Genomic DNA, 26499 nt, shown 5'->3' on the forward strand with positions numbered 1-26499 from the left:
CTTAGCATAATGCCCTCAAGTTCCATCCATATTGTCACAAATGAAAGGATTTTATTATTATTATTATTTAAAATGTTTATTTATTTTTGAGAGAGAGAGACAGGTACAAGCGGGGGTGGGGGTTGGTGCTGAGAGAGAGGGAGACACAGAATCAAAAGCAGGCTCCAGGAGCTCAGAGCCTGACCATGAGGCTTGAACCCATGGATCACAAGATCATGTCCTGAGCTGAAGTTGGACGCTTAACTGATGAGCCACCCAGGCACGCCTAGATTTTATTATTTTTTATGACTGAAAAATATTTCATTATGTATCGATATCTGTTTTTCTTATCCAGTCATCCATTGGTGAAGACTTATGTTGTTTCCATATCTTGGCTATTGAAAATAATTCTTTGGAGGACATGGAGGTCTATATATCTTTTCAAATTAGTGTTCTTGTCCAAGAATTGGAATTGCTGGATCCTATGGCAGTTCTATTTTTAATTTTTGGAGGAACCTCCCTACTGTTTTCCACAGCGAATGCACCAATTTATGTTTCCGGGAACAGTTTCCCTTTTCTCCACATCCTCACTAACACTTAGTGTTTCTTGTCTTTTTGATTCTAACCATTCTAACAAGTGTGAGGTGCTATCTCATTGTACTTCTGATTTGCATTTCCCTGATGTTGAGTGACCTTAAATATGTTTTTATGTACCTGTTGGCTATCTGTATGTCTTTGGAAAAATGTCTATTCAGATCTTCTGCTCATTTTTTAATTGGATTTTTTTTTTGGCTATTGAGCTGTATGAGTTCTTTATATATTTCAGATATTAACTATGAGGTAGATGGTTTGCAAATATTTCCTCCCATTCAGTTTGTTGCCTTTTCTTTTTGTTGATGTTTTCTTTGCTGTGCAAAAGCCTTTTAGTTTGATATAGTCCCATCTATTTGCTTTTGCTGTCAAATCCAAAAAAAAATCATTGCCAAGACCAATGTCAAGGAGCTTACCACCTATGCTTTCTCCTAGGAGTTTTAAGGGTTAAGGTTTTCAACCCATTTTTGAGATAATTTTTGCGGTCCAGTTTCATTCTTTTGCATGCCTACACAGCTTTCTCAACACCATTTACTGAAGAGACTGCCCTTTGCTCATTGTATATTCTTGACTCCTTTGTCATAAATTAATTGACCATATATGCATGGGATTATTTATGGGCTCTCTAGTCTGTTCTTTGATTTGTCTGTTTTTATGCCAATATCATACTGTTTTGATTACTATATCATTGTAATAATATAGCTTGAAATCAGGGAGTATGATGCCTCCAGTTTTGTTCTTTCTCAGGATTGCTTTGGCCATTTGGGTTTTGTAAGTTCTGATTTTTAAAACAATTATTTTAATGTTTATTTATTCTTGAGAGACAAAGCATGAGTGGGGGAAGGGCAGAGAGAGAGAGAAAGGGAGACAATACAAAGCGAGCTCCGGGCTCTGAGCTGTCAGCACAGAGCCCAACACTGTGCTCAAACCCAGGAACTGTGAGATCATGACCTGAGCCACTCAGGTGCCCCTTCAAGTTCTGATCTTATAAAATGGTTCTAGAATCTTTACTTTCCAGGAAAGAGGAGGGAGACACAAGGAGTACCAAGAAAGTCAGGTCCCAGGGAAAGGGAAGCAGTAGGTTAGGGTCTCCACTCTGGCATCCCACACCTACCTAGTTCCCTCCTGGGATCTTCCTGCCTCCTGAACGTTCAGGTGATGGTACGTACCATCCCTCAGGATCTAGGAAGGACGGATTCTGAGTGGTTTGACCCCTGGGTATGCAGGGGCGAGAGGAACCACAGGTGGACCCCGGTGTTGTCTCTGAGTCTCCCGACTGGAGTGGGCATTCCTGAGCCTGGAGCCATTCTTGGGTTCTGGGAACCATGGTGTTGCACCTTCCACACAAAGGAGCTGGGACCTGGCTGGGTGAAGGGTGCTGCGCCCGCAATGAGCTGGTCTACCTCGTGCCAGCACCTTCGATGGGAAGCAGGGGTTGGGAAGTGCCCTAAGTGCGTGCGTCCTTCCCTCGTGCAGTGCTCACGTGCCCCTTTCTTTGCTCACACGTTCCAAGGTCACGTCATAGGCGGCACATCCAACAGCGCACGCTTTGCCCGGGGCCCCTTTGGCAGCTAACGGAAACTTCTCTGAGCTACTGACTCTATTTGAAGCACCCGACCTTGCAGAACTGCTCCTCATGGGCAGTTACCTGAGCTGGCCCCGCCCTCGGCCGCTGGCCCCTTCTCTGCGGGGTGAGGACCCGCCAGAGACACTTGAGAGCCTGAGGCCCGCGCACCCGGTCGGTCGGGTTATCCCAAGCTGCCGGGTTCACTCAGCGGCCCCGACTCTGGACGTAACTCGCAGGCTGTCATGCGAGAATCTTGTGGTTTCATCCCGTCGTCGTCGGTACCGTCTGCGGTTTGCCATAGTCCATCGGCAGCAATACCCAAACCATCAGGCCCGGTTTTTATTTCTGGGGGTCTTTTCCTCAGTACCCCACACCCGCTGTCCGAAGCCGGTGGTGTCTCCTTGCAGGCCCAAGATGTTCTGCACTTCAGTGATCCTGAAGATGGCATCTGCTAAGGGCAAACTGACGCTCTGTTTGGCTCTGAAGGAGACAGTCCTCTGTATGTGTTCTTCGCTGTCTGGTCACTTCCCAAATCCTTGTGAAAGGGAGATCTGGATGAGGGCCCTCAAAGAGAATGGTCAAGCAAAAGCCAAAGAAGAGAAGGACCTGACCTCCCTGATTGAGGAGGAGAAAGAGCTGGCAAAACCAGAGAAACGGCACCCAGTCCCCAAGGGGCAGGATGACCTGAGACGGGTTCCCGAGTGCAGTGGGAGACTGCAGTCAGCATTTAGGCGCCTGATGGTCAACGGAGTCCTCTCTTCCTTTGTGCCCAGGCCTGGGCCTCTGAAGAGAGACTTCCGTTCTATGAGCTTAGCAGACAGCCTGATTAAGAAATCCCACACGTGCTTTTTGAGCTCATGCAGCAAACGCAATGCCATCACCAGTTCTTACAGCTCCACTCGAGGGTTCCCACCAATGCCGAGGAGCTTCCCAGGCACAGCCGGGATCCAGGCCCCAGCCTCATATGAGCCCCAAGTGCTCGCCAAGAAGGCCAGTGAGGAGAGCTATCATTCTAGCTCTTCAGCCTCAGTAGAACCACAAAGGATGATCAAGTATGAAAATGTTGCAGATGCACCTTCCGGGCAGAAGCAAAGTTTGAGGGATCGCTCACCTCCACCCAACAGTACCAGGCCCCAGAAGCGAAAGATTCCTCTGCTGCTGTCCTCTAGGCGACATGAGCCAGTGATACTGCCCCCACTGCCCCAGCTGGGTTATCAAGTCACTGCTGAAGACCTTGACTTAGAGAAGAGAGCTGCGATCCAGTGGATCAACAAGGCCTTGGAAGGGTAAGACTGAGGCCATCTCCACCTGCAGTGCCCCTCAGCCTCCCTGTGTCCACACCTGCCTGTGGCAGGCACTCCCTCCTGCAGCCCCCAGTGCTGATTCACAACAGAAGACCTGGCAGATGCAGAACTCTCCAGGCCCAGTGGCCTTCCCATAGTTGGATGGAGGGGCACCTGCATGGGCTCTTTTTCTTGGGGTTCTCTCTAAACCTTTGCCCTGCTTGGTTCGGTTGTAAAAAGCAGGTCTCCTTTAACTGGCCCACTAGGATATATTACCCAGTGCTTTGTGCTGGGCCTCACTGGTTTTTTGGATGAGCATTGTAGAAAACCATCAAAGTCCAGCTATGCCCAGGGCACTGTGCCTGTGGACCCACTCCACCCATCAAGTGGGTTAGCTCTCTCCATAGAGACAGAGTTTGATTCCCTTTGTCTTTCTGCCTGATGTGCCCCTAGAGATTGGGTGGCTGGAGCTTGTTAGGCCTGCCCACACAGTGGTCAGGATCCCTGCAACTGAAGAACAAGATTTGGAGACCAGTTTTGCTCCAGACAGGAGCAGGCAAGACCACCTTCCCCACTTGCTTAATTGGACCCTTGTCAGTCTTTCTCTTTCTACGTACGAACACTTTGTACCACAAAGTGTTCAAAGTTTAATGAACATTCAGTAAATGAACAAAGTTATATATATCACACACACATATAGTCATATATAGTTATATGTCATATATATTTTATATAGTCATATATAATATATGTGTATAATATGTATTTTCTGTATTGTTAGCTGTATTATATATATTACATAATTTACTATCTGTAATGTACATAATATATACCATATATGTAATGCATGCATATACTACATGTGTATACATATGCATATACAGATGTATAATGTATTCAATATAACTCTTATATATAATAATAGAACATACCATTAACATAAAATACATGTTTACACGTGTAGTATATATGTATAATAATATATACATATATGTATATATAATGTATATAATATGTATAGAGTATACAAAATATATACTATGTATTACATATAATAATATATATTGAATCTATGTATGTGATTTTTTGTTATGCCAAATGTTCCATGTCTTTGCTCTTGAACATAGTGGAGGGAAAATTGACTTGTACAAGTAGCTAGTCTTTACTGTGTCAGGTTTTCTGTGGTTTGGCTGATGGGAAAGCAGCACCACTTTATGCTTCTAGACACTGACTCCTGATTTTTGTATTTGAGACCGTGGGATGACCACCACACACCAGCCTTTTCCCTCCTCTGTGTTTCACCTGCCCATCCGACATCACTGTGGGCTTGATCGTGCCTAGTGTATCTTATTAAATGGCTGTGCCAACTTAGTCTTTTTTTCATTAAAAAAATTTTTTTTAAATGTTTTATTTATTTCAGAGAGAGAGCGTGAGCAAGGGAGAGTCAGAGAGAGAGGGAGACACAGAATCTGAAACAGGCTCCAGGCTCTGAGCTGGCTGTCAGCACAGAGCCCGACGCAGAGCTTGAACCCACAAACCATGAGATCATGACCTGAGCCGAAGTCAGACGCTTAACCAACTTAGCCACCCAGGCGCCCCTCATTTTTAAATTGGATGCAATTTTAGACTTACAGGATAGTTACGGTTACAAAGAATCCCCACCTAGCCTTCATTGAGCTTCTCCTGATGTTAATGTCTTACAGAACAATTGTCAAAAACAGGAAACTGACAATATGATGCTATTAGCTAAACTTCTGACTTTAATTGGATTTTCCTAGTGTTTCTAGTAAAGTTTTCTTTCTGTCACAGTATCGGTCCAGAATCTCAAATTGCATTTAGTTGTCATGTTTTCTGAGTCTCCTCCCAACTGACCATTTCTCTGTCTTAATACCTGTGTAAGCTTGATATGTCTGAAGAGTACTGGTTAGGTATTTTGCAGAATTTCCTTCAATTCGGATTTCTCTTTCCTCATAATAACATTGACGTTATAGATTTTTAAGAAAAGCCTTAGGTGATGTACATTTCTCAGCACATCATCTAAGGGTACATAATATGCATATGTCTTATTATGGGAAATATTAGCCTTGATCACCTGGTTAAGGTGATGTATGCCAGAGTTCTCCATTGTATAATTATTTTTCCTGTGTAATAAATATTTGAGGGGAGAATCCTACTTTGATGCTACCAAAAAATCCTGTTTATCCTTGAACTTTGCATCATCAATGGACCTTGCCAACAGCGATTATTATTGACTGTTTTTTTTAAATTAATTTTTTTATTATTTATTCTTGAGAGAGAGACAGAATGCAAGTGGGGAAGGGGCAGAGAGAGAGGGAAACACAAAATCTAAAGCAGGCTCCAGGCTCTGAGCTGTCAGCACAGAGCCTAATGAGGGGCTTAAACTTGTGAACTATGAGACCATGGCTTGAGCTGAAATCAGACCCTTAACCAACTGAGCCACCCAGGTGCCCCCAAAACACTGCTTTTAAGAGTCACTTCGTTCAGCTCCTTTCAGCTTCCTTTTAGTGAGGGTATGTGATTCATTTGTACCACACTTAGATTCACTTCTCACAATCTGCATTCCATTTTGGGTCCCCCTAACAATCTAACAATCTATTTTATTTTAATTTGCAAACAGTAAAACTCACTCTTTTTGGTGTACAATTTGTTTATATTTTGTTGAATATTCCTGTGTCTGAGTATTCTGTGTTTGAGTATTCATGAGAGATATTGGTCTGAAATTTTGTTTCCTTGTGCTCTTTTTGTCTGGCTTTAGTATCAGAGTAATATTGCCTACATAGAATGAGCTGGAAGTCTTCCTTCCTATATATCTGGAAGAATTCATAGAAGGATTGATATAATTTCTTCTTCAAATGTTTGGGAGGATTTACTAATGAAGCCATCTGGGCCTGAGTTTCTATGGGAAGATTCAAAATTACTAATTCAATATCTTTTTGTTGTTGTAAGCCTACTAAGGTTTTCTAGTTCTTCTTAAATCAGTTTCAGTAACTGGTGTCTTTCTGGGAATCTGCCCATTTCATCTAACTTGTCTAATGTGTTGACGTAAAATCGTTAATTGTATTTCCTTATAATCTTAATGTCTGTAAGGTAGAAAATGATACCCTCTCTTCAATTTCTAATTTTGTTACTGACTTTCCTCTGTATTTCCATCTAAATGTCTCCCATTCTCATTCTTGCTTTCTTTTTGATCAGTGTGTCTAAAGGTTGATTACTTGTGTTGGTTTATTTGTGGTTTTATTTTCCCTATTGGTTTGCTGTTTTCTATTTTTGTTAACATAGGTTCTAGTCTTTATTATTTAATTATTTCTGCTTCCTTCGGGTTTAGTTTGCTCTTCTCTTAGAAGTTTCTTAAGGTAGAGGATTAGGTATTTGAGACCGTTTGCTTTTCTAATTTAGGTATTTTAAGCTATAAATTCCGTTCTTTAATGGTATTAGAATAATGTTGAAACTATGTTTGGATGACATTCAGTTCAATATATATTCTAATTTCTGTTATGATTTTTTTCTTTGACCCTAAGTTTGGAAGTATGTTCTTTAAAAAAAAAAAAAGAAAGAAAGAAAGAAAGAAAGAAAGAAAGAAAGAAAGAAAGAAAGAAAGAAAGAAAGAAAGAAAGAAAGAAAGAAAAGAAAAGAAGTCATTCTGGAATATCTTAGGGAAATCTTCTCTGATAAGGGAAGCTCCACCAAAACATGTGGACCAGAAACCGTCATAAATGACCCAGCCCGGGTTCCAGGACTGCAAGGACTCCCCAAGCTTCGGAATTCCCTCTTGGTGCCCCTATCTGTTTTCACATATTGCACTGTAACCCTGAAACCGAAGGGAACCACTGAAGTGTTTTTGAAGACAATAAAAAAAAAACATGACTCACTGTGGAAAAAAAAAAAGAAGTATGTTCTTTAATTTCTAAATATTTGGAGATTTTTGTACATTTCTTTCTGGTTTTGATTTATAATTCTATCCCTGTGGCCTTAAAACTACATTTAATTATTTCAATCCTTTTAAAGTTATTGGGACATTTTTATGGCCAACCATATGCCCTATTTGGAAAATGTCCCATAGGTTCTTAAAAAAAGGTATAATCTACTGTTTGGGGGCAGAGTGTTCAATCTATGTCAAGTCAAGTTGTGGGATAGTGTTGTTTAAGTCTTTTTATTCTTACTGATTTCCTGTCTAATTTTTCTACCAGCTATTAAAAATGGAGTCTTAAAATATTCAACTATAATTGTCTTATTGTCTATTTTATATTTCAATTCTTTCAGTTTTGGCTGTGTGGATGTTGGAGGTCTGTTGTTAGCTGCACATAGGTTTTAAATTGTGATATCTTCCTGATTATCCATCATTTTATCACTATGAAATGTCCCTCTTTCTCCCTTGAAATATTTGTAGACTTAAAGCCATGTTTGCCAAATATCGTTACAGTTATTCCAGCTTTTTTATGGATACTATTGATAATATCTTTTCCATTCTTTTAATTTGAATTTATTTGTATATTTGAATCTAAGCTGTATCTTTTATAGCCAGAATATAATGGGTTTTGCTATTTAAAATCTAGTCTCTGTTCTTTTATTTGTACTTTTTAATCTATTCATATTTATTGTAATTATTGCTATGGTTGGATTTACTTTTTCCATTTTGCTACTTATTTGTCTCATGTATGTTTTTTGTTTTGTTTTTGTTTCTTGCTTCTCTGTTGCTCCTTTACTACCTTTGTTTGTGTTAAATAGACTTTTTTAGAGTATCATTTTAATCTCCCATCTTCCCCCTTTATTTTTTACTAATTTTTGAGTTATTTTCATAGTGGTTTCTCTAAGAATTACAATATCTTAAATTTTCAAATATCTACCTCCTGACATGCATATGGCAAATAAATACATGAAAAGATATTTAACATCATTAGACAGTAGGGAAATCCAAATTAAAACCACAGTGAGCTATCACTTCATGCCTATGAGAAGGCCTAAAATAAGTAGTGATAATGTCAAATGCTGGTGAAGATACAGAGAAACTAGGTCATTCATACATTGATAGTCAAAAAGCAAAATATACAGCCACTCTGGAAAGCAGTTTGGCAGTTCCTTTGAAAACCAAAAGTGAACTTACCATTTGATTGAACAATTGCACTCATGGACATTTATCACAAAGAAATGAAAACTTATTTCCATGAAGAAACATGTTCACCAATGTTTATAGCAGCTTTATTCCTGATATCTCAAAACTGGAAACTACCCAAAAGTCCTTCAATGGGTGAATGGTTAAACAACTATGTACATCCATTCTATGAAATACCATTTAGCAATAAAAAGAAATGAGGGACACCTGGGTGTCTCAGTCAGTTAAGTGTCTCCCCTTTCTCTCTGCCCCTCCCCATTCACTCTCTCTGTCTCTCAAAAATAAACATTAAAAAAATTAACTATTGATATACACTGTTTAGGTGGACTTCAAGAGAATTATGATGAGTTAATAAAGTCAATTGCCAAAGGTCAATAGCACATGATCCCATTTATGTAACATTCTTAAAATAACAAAAGTATAGAAATAGAGAATAGATTAGTAGTTGACAAGGGTTAGGCATGGGGTAGATATATGTGGCTATGAAGAGATGTCAAAAGGGAGGCTTTTGGTGATAGATTAGTTCTGTATATTGATTGTGGTGATCACACAAATCTATATAGACATTGCAATTGAATTGCATAGAAATACACACACATAAATACATGTAAAATAATCAAATATGAATAAACTTTGTAGATTGTATCAATGTAATTTTCCTTGTTTTTATATTGTTCTATAGTTATACAGGATACTGGGATTGTGTGAAACTGACTAAAGGGCATATGGGAACTCCCTGTACCTTCCCCCCAAATTTGTTGGCAAATATAAAATTATATCAAAATGAAATTTAAAGGAAATATATCTTAGATTAATATGAATCAATTGATTAATATTAATTTATTTCCAGTAAATAACATAAACTTTGCTCCAACATAGATATATTATCTTTCCTTTCTGAGACACTATTGCATCTTTATATGTTATAAGCTCAGGTTGATAATTATTACTTGACAATATTATGCCTTTTAAATCACAGGAAGAAAAGAAAAAATTTAATTAACATTTTATATTACCTACATATTTGTCTTTTCCAGTGCTCTTTCTTTGTTCATAGGAATTCAAATTAGCACCCTTCCTGAAAGACTTTTCTAGTATTGCTTGTCAGCAGGGTTGCTAGCAGTATATTCAGTCTATGTTTTTCTGAGTCTGTCTTTATTTCACCTTCATGGTTGAAAGATAGTTTCTGGATATAGATTTTTAGTTGGCTTCCCCACCCCCACCCCCCGCCTTTATCACTTTGATTATGTCATCCATTGTATTCTGGCTCTATAGTTTCTGATGTGAAGTTATCTCTTAATTGTGCTGTGATTCCTCTGTGAGTGATGAGTCATTTTCTCTTTCTGCTTTCAAGATTTTCTTTGTCTTTAAATAGTTTGGTTCTTAAATGTCTAGATGTGGACATTTTTGTATTTGTTCTATTTGAAATTCATTGAGCTTCATGGATATGTAAATTAATGTGTTTTATTAAATTTGAGAACTCTTTGGCCATTATATTTTAAAATATTTTTTCTGCCTCTTTCTTATCCTTCTAAGACTATCATTATACCTATGTGTTGTTTTCCATAGGATTCTGCAGCTCTGTTCACTTTTTATTGTTTTTCTTTTTGCTCATATGATGGGATAATTTCTATTGATGAATTCTCAAGTTCACTGATTTATTCTTCTCCTATCTGAGATCTGAAATCTGCTATTTTTTTCATTTCCATTATATTTTTTAACTCCAGAATTTCCATTTCACTCTTTAAAATTTTTTCTTTTGATTGAGATCTGATAAGTCATTGTCATACTTTCCTTTAATTCTTTAAATGCATTTTCTTTTAATGTTTTGAATATATTTATAATAGTTGCTTTGAAGTTTGTCTGCTATGTCTGACAAATGGGCTCCTTCAGAAAGACTATGGGTCACAATTCCCTGTTGCTTGGAATCAGACGAAAAAAAATTTTTGTTGAAAAGTAGACATTTTAGATAATATATGTAACAGCTTTGGATTCTGACTCTCTCCTACTCTGATGTTTGTTTTGTTGCTTTTGTTTATTTGTTTTAGTGACATTCCTGGATAAATGCTGTGGAGTCTACCTCCTCTGTGATTAGCCAACACTGACATCTATGGTCAGGTCCCTCCCCTCCACCTCTTTGTTTTGATACTTAAGTCTGGCTTCCTAAATGTTGCTTGTGTGTCAGCATATCTTTGTATTAGCCAACAATTAGTCCAAAGTTGCACTGAAATATCTTGAGCCAGTAAGGTTTCCATCCTTTGCTGACAGATCTTTGTGTGGACTGGGAAACACAGAACTCAGGCAGTTATACATCTACTGCCAACTTTTAACTTTCACAAAGTCTTCTGTGTATCCTCTGTGCTTACATAAAACCTCACCTTCAGATGGTGAGTTGCACATAGCTAGAGCATGTTCCAGTCTCTTCTGAGCTTATACACAGCATTGCCCATGTGCACAGCCTTCCTGATTTCAAGGGGTATATGGCAGTTTATCAAGACCTACTATGCCCATCTTCTTATCCAGATGGCACTACTAAACTTCTGACTGACTATTCTTCTAGTCTGTTGCTTGTTCTAACCAAGGAATCCAATCTCAGGCTTGCTGTGATGTTGGCCATTCCATTTTGTTTTCCACCAAGATTGCTACTGTTTTCAACAACACACTCATTTGTGGTCATTCTGTTCTCTGCTCCAAATCAAGTCAGCCACCTCCAGTGAAAAACATCTGGTTTTAACAACTAGCCCTTTCCAGGTAGGAATACTGTTCTGATCGAGCTGGGAGTGGGCAGATGGGGAGTATTCGGGATAAATGCAACAGATTCCTATGTTCTGCCCTGGGATTCAGTAGTTTTTGTTGATACTTCTCAATTTGTTGTATGCCTTTGGTGGATTACTAGAGTCCTGAAACTGTTATTTATGACAAGTTCTAGTTTTCTCATTGCTTTAAAGTTTTTAATTTTTAACTAATTATATATCACAGGAAATGTATAGGAAGTTCCTGTGAACTTTTCACCCAGTGTTAATATTTTGTTAATATTTCCACAAAGCTTATTATTTCATCAATTATACATGAATTTATTTTGTGTGTATACATACAGCTCTATGCAGTTTTATCACTTGAACTTTATGTAAATATCGCTACATCTTATATACAAACTGTACCATTATCACCAGACTGTCATGCTACACCTTTATAGTCACCTTACCTCATCCCTAACCCCTATAAATTACTAATCTATTCTCCATTTTTATAATCATGTTATTTCACAAATGCTAGATAAATGGAGTCATGCACTATGTCTTTCTGATGTGTGTTTTCCAACACCACAAAGCTATTAACTCAATTCTGACACCAGCTACCTGGAGATAGGATCAGATTCCACAGGTAAAGAGCTCAGTACCACAATACTGTCTCCACTTGAGAATCCATTCACAAATCCAAATTGTTACTGACCCTTTTTGACTTCCTCCTCATATTCAATTAATTTGCCAGGGTGGCTCACAGAACTCAGGGAAACATTTACCTTTCTTTCTTTCTTTCTTTCTTTCTTTCTTTCTTTCTTTCTTTCTTTCTTTCTTTCTTTCTTTCTTTCTTTCTTTCTTTCTTTCTTCTTTCCTATAAAGGATATTATAAAGAATACAGATGAACATCTAGACGAAGGAATATGTAGGGTGGAGTCCAGAAAGGTCCTGATAGCAGTAGCTTCTGCCCCCATGGAACTGGCACACACTACCTTTCAAGCATGTGGATGTGTTAACCAAACCCCAAATTCTCCAAATCCTGTCCTCTTGAGTTTTTAATGGACTCTTCATTACATAGGCACCATTGATTAAATCATTGGCTGCTAGTGATTGAACTCAATCCCTAGCGCCTCTCCCTTTCCCAGGGGTCAGGGGAGGGGGAAGAAGGTTCCAGTGTCTTGGCAGCCAGCCCCTATCCTTAGATTTCCTAAAAGCTTTCTAAAAGTCACTCTCTTAACAAACTCAGGTGTGGTGGGAAGGGACTTGTTATGATATGTTATATGATATATGTTATCATGTTATTATATATGATAACAAAACACTTCTTTTCACTTTTATTTCTCTGAAGCTATTTCAGGAACTTAGGACAAAACATAAAATATAACAAAAGATGCTCCCATTTCTGTTATCATTTAGAAAATGTCAAAGTTTTTAGGAGCACTGTGTCAGAAATAAGACAAAGACCAAATATATATTTCTTATTATAAGTCACAACACCACAGTATCATTGAGACTGGCTTTATTCACTTAGTGTAATTTCTTTGAGGTTCATTCAAATTGTGTATGTCAATAGTCATTCCTTTTTTGGGGCGCCTGGGTGGCTTAGTTGGTTAAGCGTCCGACTTCCACTTAGGTCATGATCTCGCGGTTCGTGGGTTCGAGCCCCGCGTTGGGCTCTGTGCTGACTGCCAGCTCAGAGCCTGGAGCCTTTTTCAGAGTCTGTGTCTCCCTCTCTCTCTGACCCTCCCCTGCTCACGCTGTCTCTCTCTCTCTCTCTCTCTCTCCTAGAAATAAATTTAAAAAATAAAAAAAATAGTCATTCCTTTTTTTGTTGAATCATATTCCATTTTATGGATGTATCACAGTTTGTTAACCATTCACCTACTGAAAAACTTTTAGGTAGTTTCCAGTTTGAAGTTATAAGGAATAAAGCTGCTATAAACATTTATAAACAAATTTCTTCATGATAAGAGCTAAGATGGTGGAATAGTAAGAGGACCCTATTTGCCTTGTCCCTCAAACACCGTTAAATGAATATCAAATCATTCTGAACAACCAACAAATAGATCTGAGGACTGAGAGAACAAACTGAATAACTAGAAGGAGAAAAGAGACTACCTCATGGAAGATAGGAGATGCAGAGATAGAAACACCTAATGGTAATCATGAATCAAAAATTAGTAGTAGATATGCAAAGAATGAAGAGAAAGGCATCCATGTATGTCACTAAAGACAGCAAACTTATGGTAAGAGAAGATAGCATGGGAAGAAAGGAACAGAGAGAATGCATAAAAAGAAACAAAAAACAAATAACAAGATGACAATAAGTACATACCTATCATAATTGCTTTTAATGTCAATGTACTAAATGCTCCAATCAAGGGACATTAGGTGACAGAATGGATAAAATATGAGGCATCTATATGTTGCCTACAAGAGACTCACATAAGACCCTAACAGCCGTGTATATTGAAAGTGATGCAGGGGTTCCTGGGTGGCTCAGTCAGTTGAGCATCTGACTTCAGCTCAGGTGAAGGTCTTGCAGGTCTTGCAGTTCATGGGTTCGAGCCCCGCATCAAGCTTTGTGCCAACACACAGCTCAGAGCCTGGAGCCTGCTTTGGATTCTGTGTCTCCCACTCTCCCCCTCCCCTGCTCATACTTTCCCTCTCTCTGTCTCTAAAAAATAAATAAATTTTTTAAAATTAAAAAAAAAAGAAAGTGAAGGGATGCAGAACATTTATCATGCAAATGGATGTGAAAAGAAAAGCTGGGGTAGCAATACTTATGAGACAAAATTGACTTTAAAACAAAGTCAGTAAAGAAGATAAAGAAGGACACTATATAATCATTAAGGGGACAATCCAAAGAGAAGACATAACGATTGTAAATATTTATGCACCCAATATGTCAGCACTCAACACATAAAATTGTTAATGACAAATATAAGGGATCTGATAGTAATATAATAATAGTGGTGTACTTTAACACCCCACTTACATTGATGGACAGATCATTCAAAGAAAATCAACAAAGAAATGGCTGCTTTGAAAGACACAGTAGAGCATATGGATTTTATAGATACATTCAGAGCAGTTCATCCTATAGCAACAATACCACAGAAATACAAAGGATTTTAAGAAAATTTTATGAAAAATTATATGCCAACAAACTAGACAACCTAGAAGAAATGGATAAATTTGTATAAACATATAAATTACCAGAACTGAATCAGGAATAAATAGAAAATTTGATTAGACAGATTACCAGCAAGGTAATCTTTTTAAAAAAATTGACAAGGAAAGATCACTTCCAAATTCATTCTATGAGCCAGGATTACCCTGATTCCAAAATCAGGTACATATACCACACAAAAAGAGAACCACAGGCCAAGATCTCTAATGAACATAGATGCAAAAATCCTCAAAATTTTATTAAACTGAACCCAACAATATATTTTTAAAAATTCACCATGATCATGTGGGATTTGTTTCTGGGATGCTAATGTGTTTTAATATTTGCAAATCAATCAATGTGATATACCACATTAATAAGAGAAAGGATAGAAACCATATGATCACTTCTATAACTGCAGAAAAAGCATTTTAAAAAGTACAACATATACTCATGACAAAACCCTCAACGAAGTATTTAGAGGAAATATACCTCAACATAAATAAGGGTCTTATATGAAACACCCACAGCTAACATCATAGTCAAAAGTGAAAAACCGAGAGCTTTTCCTCTAAGGTCAGGAACAAGACAGGGGTGTCCACTCTCACCAGTTATTCATCATAGTACTAAAAGTCCTAACCACAGCGATCAGACAAGAGAAAGGAATAAAATGCATCCAAATTGCTAAGGAAGAAGTAAAACTTTCACTATTTGTAGATCATATGATACTATATATACAGAAAACTCTAAAGATTCCACCGAAATCTACTAGAACTGATAAATGGATTCAGTAAGGTCACAGGATACAATATCAATGTACAGAAATCCATTGCATTTCTATATGAGAATAATGGAGAAACAGAAAGGGAAATTAAGAAAGCAATCCCATTTACAATAGCACTAAAAATAATAATTACCTAGGAATAAATTTAACCAAAGAAGTGAAATTGAAATTGAAGATGACACAAAGAAATGAAAAGTCATTCCATGCTCATGAATTGGAAGAACCAATATTATTAAAATGTCTATGCACTCAAAGAAATCTACACATTTAATACAACTCCTATCAAAAAACCAATGGAATTTTTCACAGAACTAGAACAAACAATCCTAAAACTTGTATGGAACCACAAATGACCCCAAACACCAAAGCAATCTTTGAAAAAGAAAAAGAAAACTGGAAGTATCATAATTCCATACTTCAAGTTATATTACAAAGCTATAGTAAACAAAACAGTATGGTACTGGCACAAAAATAGAAAATAGATCAAGGGAACAGAATAGTAAGCCCAGAAATAAATCTGTAATTATATGATCAATTAATCTTCAACAAATAGACAAGACTGTTCAATGGGAAAAAGACATTCTCTTTAACAAAAGGTGTTTGGAAAACTGGACAGGTACAAAAGATTGAAACTGGACCACTTCTTTACATCATACACAAAAATAAACTCAGAATAGATTAAGAATTTAAGTGTGAGACCTGAAACCATAAAGATCCTAGATGAGAGCACAGGCAGTAATTTCCCTGCATCAGTCATAGTGACATCTTTCTAGATAAGTCTCTTGAAGCAAAGGAAATAAAAGTGAAAATAAACCATTGGGACTACACAAAATAAAAAAGATTATGTACAGAAAAGAAAACAACCAACAAAACTAAAAGACAACTGTCAGAATGGGAGAAGATATTTGCAATAAAAGAGAGATTCATTGAAAAGGAAAATATAAAATGCCATTTCCAACTGGCATGATGGTCTGTACAGAAAACCCCAGGCAAATCTACAAAATAACTCCTCCTAAAGCAAATTATTGAGCTTGACCTGGTCTCAGGATACAAGATCAATACACAAAAATGAATTCATTTTTATATACTAACAGTGAATAGGTAGAAACCAAAATCAAAGCCACGACAACAGACTTAAAATTTTTTCAGAGAAAATGAAATACTGAGGTATAAATCAAACAAGATATCCACAGGATCTGTGAGATAAAAATAAAAAATGCAAATGAAAGAAATCAAAGATGATCTAAATTCTTGGAGAGACATACCACATGCAAGGACCAAAAATCCCAAAATAATAAAGATGTCAATTCTCTCTGAATTCACTTATAGGTTTGTTTGCTTGCTTATTTCTTTGTTTGTTGGGTTTTTAAATGTTTTAAAATTTTAATTCCACTGTAGTTAACATACAGTGTTATATTTGTTTTAGGTGTACAATATAGCGATTCAACAATTCCATATACTACTCAGTGCTCATCAAGATGTATACTCTTAATTCCCTTACCTATTTCACCCATCTCCCCACCCACTTCCCCTCTACTAACAATCTGTTTGTTCTCTATAGTTTGTTGATTTTGTTTCAGAAAAGTGGGGTTTTACTTTAATTAATTTTCTCTATCTTCCTGTTTCAATTTCATTTGCTGCTGCTTTTGTCTTTAGTAATTCTTTCCTTCTGCTTTCTTGGTATTTATTTTTATTCTGTTTCTAATTTCTGGAGGTAGGAACTTAGATTATTGAGTTCTATTGAGTTCTGTTTTCTTTTCTTGTGTGTGTGTGTGTGTGTGTGTGTGTGTGTGTGTGTGTTAATGTTTATTTATCTTTGAGAGAGAGACACAGTGTGAGAAGGGGAGGGTCAGAGAGAGAGAGGGAGACACAGAATCCAAAGCCATTTCCAGGCTGTGAGCTGTCAGCACAGAGCCAGATGAGGGGCTCAAACCCATGAACTGTGAGATTATGACCTGAGCCAAAGTCAGACGTCCAACCAACTAAGCCACCAAGGTGCTTCGTGAGTTCTGTTTTCTAATGTAAGCATTTATTGCTTTAAGTACCTCTCTCAGCACTGCTTTAGCTGCATCTCACACATTTTGATAAGTTGTGCTTTCATTTACATTCAAGCCTCTGTATATAACCAACTGAGTCACCCAGGTGCCCTCAAATTCGATTTCTTGATAGCATTGCTGAATTCTTTTATTTTGATGAGTTTCTTTGTTAATTTTATCAATTGATAAGTGAGGACTGAAGCCCCCAACTATACTTGTGAATTTGTCTATTCTTTTGGTTCTTTCAGTGTTTTGCTTCATGTATTTTGAAGCTTTGTTGTTTGGTACATACAGAATTGCTATATCTTCTTGGTGGATAGATCCTTTTGTTGTTATGTAATGTCCCTCTGTCCCTACTTACTTTCTTTGCACCGAAGTCTACTTTATCTGATGTTAATATATGCCTTTCTGATTAAAAAAAATAATGCTTGCATGCTTGCATTGTCCTTTTCCTTTCCAGCAGAGGTATGTCATTATGTTTGAAGTGAGTTTTTGCAGACAACAAATGCTTACATCTGCCAAGCTCTGTCTTTCAATTTGTATATTCAGACCATAGACATTTAAAGTAATTATTGGTATATTAGGACATGCTTCTGTCATTTTATTATTTGTTGTCTGTTTCCTATATTTCTCATTTTTCCATTTCTTTTTCTTTCTATCCTGTGAGTTACTTGAACATTTTTAGAGTTCCTGGTTTATTTATAGTGTTCTCCAGCATATTACTTTTTGTGTAGTTTTCTTAGTAGTTGCTCTAGTTATAATCATACATATATGTAACCATAGTCTACTGGTGTTGATGTTTGATCACTTCAAGTGAAATGTGGAAACTTTACCTACCTTTACTCTTCCCACTTATAAAAATATAATTATTTACACCATATACTTTGAGTACTATATCAGATGGTGTTATAACTTTTGCTTCAACCATAAAATATGATTAAAGAAAATCATGAGCTGAAGGATTATATATTATATTTACTTCTATTTTTATCCATTCTATTGTTTCTTTTCTGAAGACCTCAACCTTCCTCTTTTACTATTTTCTTTCTATTTGGAGATCTTCCTTTAACCAGCATTTAAGAGTAGGTCTGTTAGCAATAAATTTTCTTAGTTTTCCTTTGTCTTAGGACATCATTATTTCTCATTCATTCTTGAAGGAAGGACATGGGATTCAAAATTGACAGTTCTCTGCTTTCAACACCTGAAAAATGTGCCTTTTCTTTTTGGCCTCTATTGTTTTAGATGAGAAATTTGTTGTCATTCAAATTGGCACTCTCTTCTATGCAATATCTTGCTTCTCTCTTGCTGTTTTAAAGTTGTTTCCTTGTTGGGGCACCTGGGGGGCTCAGCCAGTTTAGCATCCAACTAGATTTCAGCTCGGGTCATGATCTCAAAGTAGTGAAATCAAGCTCTGCATAAAGCCCCAAGTTGTGAGCATGGAGCCTGCTTAGGTTTCTTTCTCTCTCTCTCTCCTCTCTCTCTGCCCCTACCTTGTTCATGCTCTCTTCTTAAAATAAATAAACATTGAAAGAATAAGTCACTTTGTTTCCTTGTTAGTTGTCAAAAGTTTAATTTTGCTGTGTATTGGCATGGATTTTTATTTTCTTGCTGTCCTTTTTGGGATTTGCTCAGCTTCTTGAATCTGTAGATTTATGCCTTTTGCCAAATTTGGAACTTTTCAGCTATTATTTCTTCCAATAGATGTTTATTTCTATACGTTTTCCTCTCCCTCTGGGACTCTGATAGTATAAATTCTATGAATGCTACATTTCCTTTTTCTTCAGTCACTTAAGTTCCTGAGGATCTTTCACATACACTCACACACACACACCATCCTTTTTTTGGTCTACTGTGTTCTCTTTATTCAGATTGGGTAAATTCTACTGATTTGTATTCAAGTTCATTGATTTTGTCTTCTGTCATCTTTGCTTACTATTGAGTCTATCTAGCAAGTTTTTAAATGTTAGTTATTTCATTTCAGCCTGGGGTTTTGGAGGAGCTAAGATATTTGGCAGAATAGTGGGGATATGTTGAGCTTGTCTCATCCTTCTAACATGCTATCTCATCATCAAATCATTTGGAACAACCAGGAAATCAGTCTGAGGATTAAGAAAACACTCTGTACAATTGGAGTGGGAGAATGTGGCAGATGTGAGGTTCAGAGCTGTGAATTGGGGGAGAGGAAAGCCTCAGTACCACAGAGGGAAGGGAACCCTTTTCATGGAGAGTGGTCAGGAAGAGAGGGAGAGAGTGGTAGGATGAGTGACCTGTAGGATTCACATAAGTCTCCATTGTGTGTGCATCCCCTGGGTCGCACTAGGAGAGACTGCTCCCCATCTGGTGTATATTTGGAAGAGGAGGGTTTTGTTTGTTTGTTTGTTTGTTTTGCTTTTGCCTCTTCAAAGACAATAGTCCTCCTGGGAGTCATTGAATGGCCATTCAATAGCAGGGAACAGAGCCTCCTGCAGATGGCAGACATCCTGGTCTCACCTTTTCGCTGTGCACCACGGTAGACTCTGGCCCCTGTGCTTGCCTTGTGTGACTGCTTTTCTGGGACAGAGGCATGCAGAGACTGCAAATAACCTGGTCACAGCTTTTCACTGTGTGTCACAATAGATTCTAGCACCGTGAGTGTGCCATGCGACTACTTTTCTGGGACAGGATGGTGAAGGGCAGAGGATGGGAGCAGGGTCTACTTTAAGATTTGGAGTTTTGAATCACACCCACCAGCCAGAGATAAAACACAGGAGAACTGTGGCTCTGGGTGTGCCAACTGCCAGGCACAGACAGGTTAAGGACAGGGATCTGACAAAAGCTTAGGACACTTTTCTGTAAGGGCTTCCTGAACAGAAGTGAGCACCCCTCCCTGGGGACTACAGGGTGAAGTGATGCCATCTTCCATCTACTCCCCCCTCCAGCACCATCAGGCTTCAGAAGGAAACACAGCGCCATCTAGTGGAGGCTGGAGTTATTTACACCAGGCCCCACCCACTGCATCCTGAAGGTGTTTCCACTGACACAAGTCAGCCTGAGAGTCAGCAGAGCAGGCCCCTTCTGCAGAAGATCAGCACAAACTCCTTTGCATCAAGTCTACAGATCATAGTGTTGCAAAATTTCAGCTCTAGGGAAAATAGGATCTAACTTCACTTTTACCTTTATTCTTTATTTTTTGTTATTTTTCATTTTTTCTCGTTTTTTCAATTTCTTTTTTACTATTATTTTTATCTTTATTTATACATTTTATATATACATATTCTTTTAATTTTATTGTTTCTTATTTTTTATCATATTTTATTATATATATTTAAAGTTTATTTATTTATGTTGAGAGAGAGACAGAGTGTGAACAGGGGAGGGCAGAGAAAGACGGAGAGTGAGAATCCCAAGCAGGCCCCACACTGTCAGCATGGAGCTCGATGCAGGGCTTGAACTAAAAACTGTGAGATCGTGACCTGAGCCAAAACCAAGAGTAGAATGCTTAACCTACTGAACCACCGAGGCACCTATATTATATTATATTATATTATATTTTTGGATCTAGATTTTTTTAACAAGTAGACCAAAACACAGACAGGATCCTAGGGTTTGTTCGTTTCTTTCTTTCTTTTTCTTTCTTTCTTATTTTTCTTCTTTTCTTCTTTTGTGGACAAAGTGACAAGATGGAGAAATTTATCCTGAAAGAAAGAATAGGCAGTAGAACTTACAGCCAGGGATTTAATCAACACAGATATAAGTAAGATGTCTGAACTAGAATTTAAAACCATGATTACAAGCATACTAGCTGGGCTTGAAAAAAAAAGCATAGAAGACACTAGAAAATACCTTTCTGCAGAGAGAAAATAATCAAAATCTAGTCATGCTGAAACTAAATATGCTGTAACTGAGATGCAATCTCCAATGGATGCCATGATGGAGAGAATGGATGAAGCTGAGTAATGAATCAGTGATATAGAGGATAAAATTATGGAAAATAATGAAGCTGAAAAGAATGGGAAACAAGGCAAAAGACCCACAATACAAGACGTAGAGAAAACCCAGTGACTTATTAAAGAATAACAATTATATCATAGGAGTCCCAGAAGATGAAGAGACACAAAAAGGGGAAGAAGGTGTATGTGAGAAAATTATAGCTGAAAATATTCCTAATCTGGGGAGGACACAGACATCAAAATCCAAGAAGCACAGCTAACTCCCACTAAATTTAACAAAAGCTGATGATTATTAAGGCATATCATAGTCAACTTCACAAATACACAGAGAAGGAAATAATCATGAAAACAAAGGGGGAGAAACTTTACCTACAAGGGAAGACAGATCAGGTTCACAGCAGATCTGTCCACAGAAATTTAGGAGGCCAGAAAGAGTGGCAGGATATATTCAACATACTGGATGGGAAAAACATGTGGCCAAGAATTCTTTATCTAGTGGGGCTGTCATTCAGAACAGAAGGAGAGCTAAAGAGTTTCCCAGACAAACAAAACTAAAGGGGTTCCTGATCACTAATACAGCCCTGCAAGAAATTTTAAGTGGGACTCTTTCAGTGGAGAAAAAACAAAAGACCAAAAGAAACAGTGACTAGAAAGGACCATAGAACATCACCAGAAACACCAATTCTACAGACAACACAAATGTTCATATTTTTCAATAATCACTCTGAACGTAAATGGACTAAATGTTCCAATCAAAAGATATCAGAATGGATAAAAAAAAGTGGATAAGGTATCAGAATGGATAAAAAAAAAAACAAGATCCATTTGTATGCTATCTACAAGAGAATCATTTTAGACCTAAAGACACCTGCAGATGGAAAGTGAGGGGATGAAAAACCATCTATCATGCTAATGGACGTAAAAGGAAAGCTGGAGTAGCCATATTTATAGCAGATAAACTAGATTTTAAAACAAAGACTGTATCAAGAGATAAAGAAGATTATATCATAATTAAAGAGTCTATCTATCAAGATTTAACAATTATAAATATTTATGCCTTAACTCAAAACACTCAAATACATAAATCATTAATGACAAACACAAAGAAACTCATTGACAATAATACAATAATGGTAGTGAACGTTAACATCCAAGTTACAGCAATGGACAGATCATCTAAGAAGAAAATCACCAAGGAAACAATGGCTTTGGATGACACACTGGACCAGATGGACTTAACAAATATATTCAGAACATTTCATCCTAAAACAGCAGGATGCACATTCTTCTTAAGTGCAAATGGAACATTCTCCAGAATAGACCATTTACTGGATCACAAATCAACTCTAAACAAGTACAAAAAGATCAAGATCATCCATGCATATTTTCAGGTCACAACACCATGAAACTTGAAAGCAACCACAAGAAAAATTTTGGAAAGCCCTCAAACACATGGAGGTTAAGGAACATCTTACTAAAGAATGAATGGGTTAACCATAACATTAAGGAAGAAATAAATACATGGAAGCACATGAAAATGAAAACACGACAGTCCAAATCCTTTGGGATACAGCAAAGACAGTCCTAAGAGGAAAGTATATTGCAATTCAGGCCTATCTCAAGAAGCAAGAAAAGTCCTAAATATACAACCTAACCTTACACATAAAGGAGCTAGAAAAGGAAACCCAAATAAAGCCTAAAGCCAGCAGAAGAAGGGAAATAATAAAGATTAGAGCAGAAATAAATGGAATACAAACAGACAAACAAATCAATGAAACTAAGAGCTGGTTCTTTGAAAGAATAGATAAAAGTAATAAACTCTTAGCCAGACATATAAAAGAGAAAAGAAGAAGGACCCACATACATAAAACAATGAATGAAAGGACAGATCACAACCCACACCATAGAAATACAAACAATTATAAGAGAATACTATGAAACATTATATACTAAAAAATTGGGCAATCTGGAAGAATTGCACAAATTCCCAGACACTCACAAACTACCAAAACTGAAGAAACAGGAAGGAATAGGAGGAAACAGAAAATTTGAACAGACCCATAAACAGTAAAGGAATTAAATCAGTAATCAAAAATCTCCCAACAAACAAAAATCCTGGGCTAGATGGCTTCCCAGAAGCATTCTACCAGACATTTAAAGAAGAGTTAGTGCCTATGATTCTCAAACTGTTCCAAAAGAAGGGAATGGAAACAAAACTTCCAAACTCATTCTATGAAGCCAGCATTACCTTGATTCCAAAACCAGACAAAGATGCCACTAAAGTGGAGAGTTGCAGGCTAATATCCCTAATGAACATGGATGTAAAATTCTCATAAAATACCAGCCAATCAATTTCAACAGTACCTTAAAAGAATTACCCACCACGGCCAAGTGGGCTACAGGACTGCTTCAATATTTGTTTACCAATCATGATACACCACATTAATAAAAGAAAGGATAAGAACCCTATGGTCCTGACAATAGATACGGAAAAAGCATTTGACAAAATACAGCATCCATTCTTGATAAAAACCCTCAAGAAAGTATGGATAGATGGAACATACCTCAACATCATAAAGGCCATATATGAAAGATCCACATCTAATATAATCTTCAATGGGGAAAAACTGACAGTCTTTCCCCCTATACTCAGGAATGAGACAAAGATATCCACTTTCACCATTACTATTAGCCTCAGTAATGAGAAAACAAAAAGAAATAAAGGGCATCCAAATTAGCAGGGAATAAGTAAAACTTTCACTATTTGCAGGCAACATGTACTCTACATGGAAAACCTCCTGAAAGACTCCATCAAAAAATTTTTAGTACTAATACACGGGTTCATAAAAATTGCAGGATATAAAATACATGTACAGAAATACATTTATGTATACCAATAATGAAGCAACAGAAAGAGAAATCAAGGTATTGATCCCATTTACAATTGCACCCCAAACCTTAAGATACCTAGGAAAAACCTAACCAAAGAGGTAAAAGATCTCTACCCTGACAACTAAGACTTCTGCTTAATTCCTGCTGGTACTCTGTGGGGATAGTGAGTGTTCAGTGGGTTGCCTGGTGTCCCTGGGCCACCTTCGGTTGGAGACAGGGCGTCAATGGCCATTTCTTTGAGATCTCCTTATGCCACTGTTAAAGGGCAAGGAGACCAAGGGCTTTGCTACTGCTGCTGCCACGAACAGTTTGGGTTGTTTCCTGATGACTCAGTTGTAAAGTGAGGGTTGAATCTCCTCACGCAGTCTCTTTGGAGAGAGCAGGACAAGAACTCTCTCTCTCCGTTCTTGTCCTTTGGCCAGAGAGAGCAGGATTTTATTGTTGTTGTTGCTTTGTATATGCCCATTGGTGGCTCTAGGTTCCAGATCTCCCTGGCACCAAGTCCTGGACATATGAGGAATTAACACACACACACACACACACACACACACACACACACACGGAATTCATCACATGTCATTCCTCAAGTTCCTAGTTAGTCCACTTTCATTTTGCCAGTCGTCAGAGTATTTTTATTGCTGTCTGCATAATTTCTGGGGTGTTTTGTTGCATTAGAGGGGAGACACAGGGAACAGTAGTAAGTTTATACCATCTAGTTAAGGTTCTGGTGTCTCTAACATTGCTTTTTGAGGCGAGGCTTTGCTGACCACCTCACTCTGCCACTGTGGAAGTCCCATACCCAAATTAGTTTAACTGTAAATTTTCTGACAAGAGTCTCATTTATTCCATATTTGTATCCTCCTCTGAAGGATCCTAACACGGTCCCAATTCCCATCAACTATTCCCATGAATTTTAATTGTTATTTATACATCTGTGTTTTAAATGGGTAAATATACTAATTATATTACACAATTATACATTTCTGGGATGCTTTTTCCTGTATCCTTGGTCTGTTCTCACCTTTGTTCTTGCTGATATTATTATTCAATAGTTCCTTTAAGTGAGGTTGTATGGGAGTAAGTTCTCTTAATTATTTTACATCTACTATGACTTTTTCAGCCCTTACTTTTGAAAGAGAATATACATAGGTATAAAGTTTTTAGATTGATACACAAATCCCCTTATCACCTTGATATTTGGGCATGGTTACCTGAAGACACTATGAGTTTTGAGTCTGTCGGCAAAGTACATTCCCATGGATAAGATTTTGTGTTCTCATGTCAGGGTCAATCATTCAAATGTGGACTCTTATGTGTATTGGGTAAGTTACTAATCTTCTGTTTACATACGGATAAAATAGGGATCATAATAAGTGAGAGTTACAGAGGGCTTATATAAGTCCTCCATGATGTCAAGTGCTTTGCCTCAACTACCTTTTTTTATTCCTCATGTAGTCACTATTGGTTTTTTTTTTTTTTGTCTTTTACAGATGATGGAGCTAATATCCAGAGTAAACTTGAGGACAGTGGCATCATGACTCATCTGCATATGAGCTGACCCTCAAATCTGAGCTTGTAGTGCAATATTACATTCCATGTAGGGTCATTTTGATACTTAAATAAGATAATCATCTAGAGTGCTAACTGTCATATCTGACTTATCCTTGTGTTCGGTACATTTTATCCCTTATTATTTCTTTCCTCCCCTTCTGCTGGCCACATCTGTGGGTCCACATCCCTCTAGAGAATCCTCCCATTTCCCCTTGGCTGTCATGGGAATGCTCATGTGCTGGCTGAGGTGATGGCTCAGATACTTCTCAACTCCTCATTCCTCAGGGTTCCAACAGTGGTGCTGGCTTCCATGTAGAGCCTGGAGAAAACTCCACTTCTTCCTCCCATATCTACTCTCTGTGTCATGCAGTGGAAGCATCTGCATTTATGTCCAGAGCATCATAAAACCTCTCTTCAGTAACACCATAAGCTTCTCCATAGGTTCTCAGATCAGTATGTGGGACCAGGTTTTGGACAGATGCCAGTCTGCTGTCCTCCACATATCCTTTCCTTCTCTCTTGCCTCTATCTCTCCCCACCACCACCAGCAAATTTCCCTTGTCTTCCCATCCCACTGTACCACTACCAGCCACTCATCTTCTCCATTTTAGCTTTATTGAATTCAATTTAGTTTCCCGCTCTAGGATAGTGAGAGCCACAGGGAAGAGCTTCAACAGTTCAAGATAAAAGAGAACAAGGTGCTTGAGACCTGAATCAGAGATAAGTCCTAAAAGAGGATAGGAAGGCTAAGGCAAGATGTGCCACCAACATCAGAGCAGAGGGCTCTGTGAGGCCAGTGCCAGAGGAGGGCTAGATTCTTCTAGCTTGAGACAGAGACAGATCT

General features: G+C 37.8%; 1 protein-coding gene across 1 annotated transcript; it reads left to right on the forward strand.

Moving 5' to 3' along the window:
- Positions 1 to 1690: 1690 nt before the first annotated feature.
- Positions 1691 to 25749, forward strand: LOC144216855 (nuclear envelope pore membrane protein POM 121-like). The gene is made up of 3 exons (XM_077746311.1): positions 1691 to 1731; positions 2084 to 3423; positions 25596 to 25749. Exons 2-3 carry the CDS (start codon positions 2207 to 2209, stop codon positions 25597 to 25599), a joined length of 1221 nt encoding a protein of 406 aa, XP_077602437.1. The 5' UTR covers positions 1691 to 1731; positions 2084 to 2206; the 3' UTR covers positions 25600 to 25749.
- Positions 25750 to 26499: the final 750 nt, after the last annotated feature.

Source organism: Crocuta crocuta, unplaced genomic scaffold (genome assembly GCF_008692635.1).
Source record: "Crocuta crocuta isolate KB4526 unplaced genomic scaffold, BGI_CrCroc_1.0 scaffold218, whole genome shotgun sequence".
In the NCBI taxonomy this organism is placed as follows: domain Eukaryota; kingdom Metazoa; phylum Chordata; class Mammalia; order Carnivora; family Hyaenidae; genus Crocuta; species Crocuta crocuta.

Excerpts from the sequence above, each read along its gene's own strand:
- LOC144216855 (XM_077746311.1), top strand. The coding sequence starts at position 2,207 with ATGGGCAGTTACCTGAGCTGGCCCCGCCCTCGGCCGCTGGCCCCTTCT.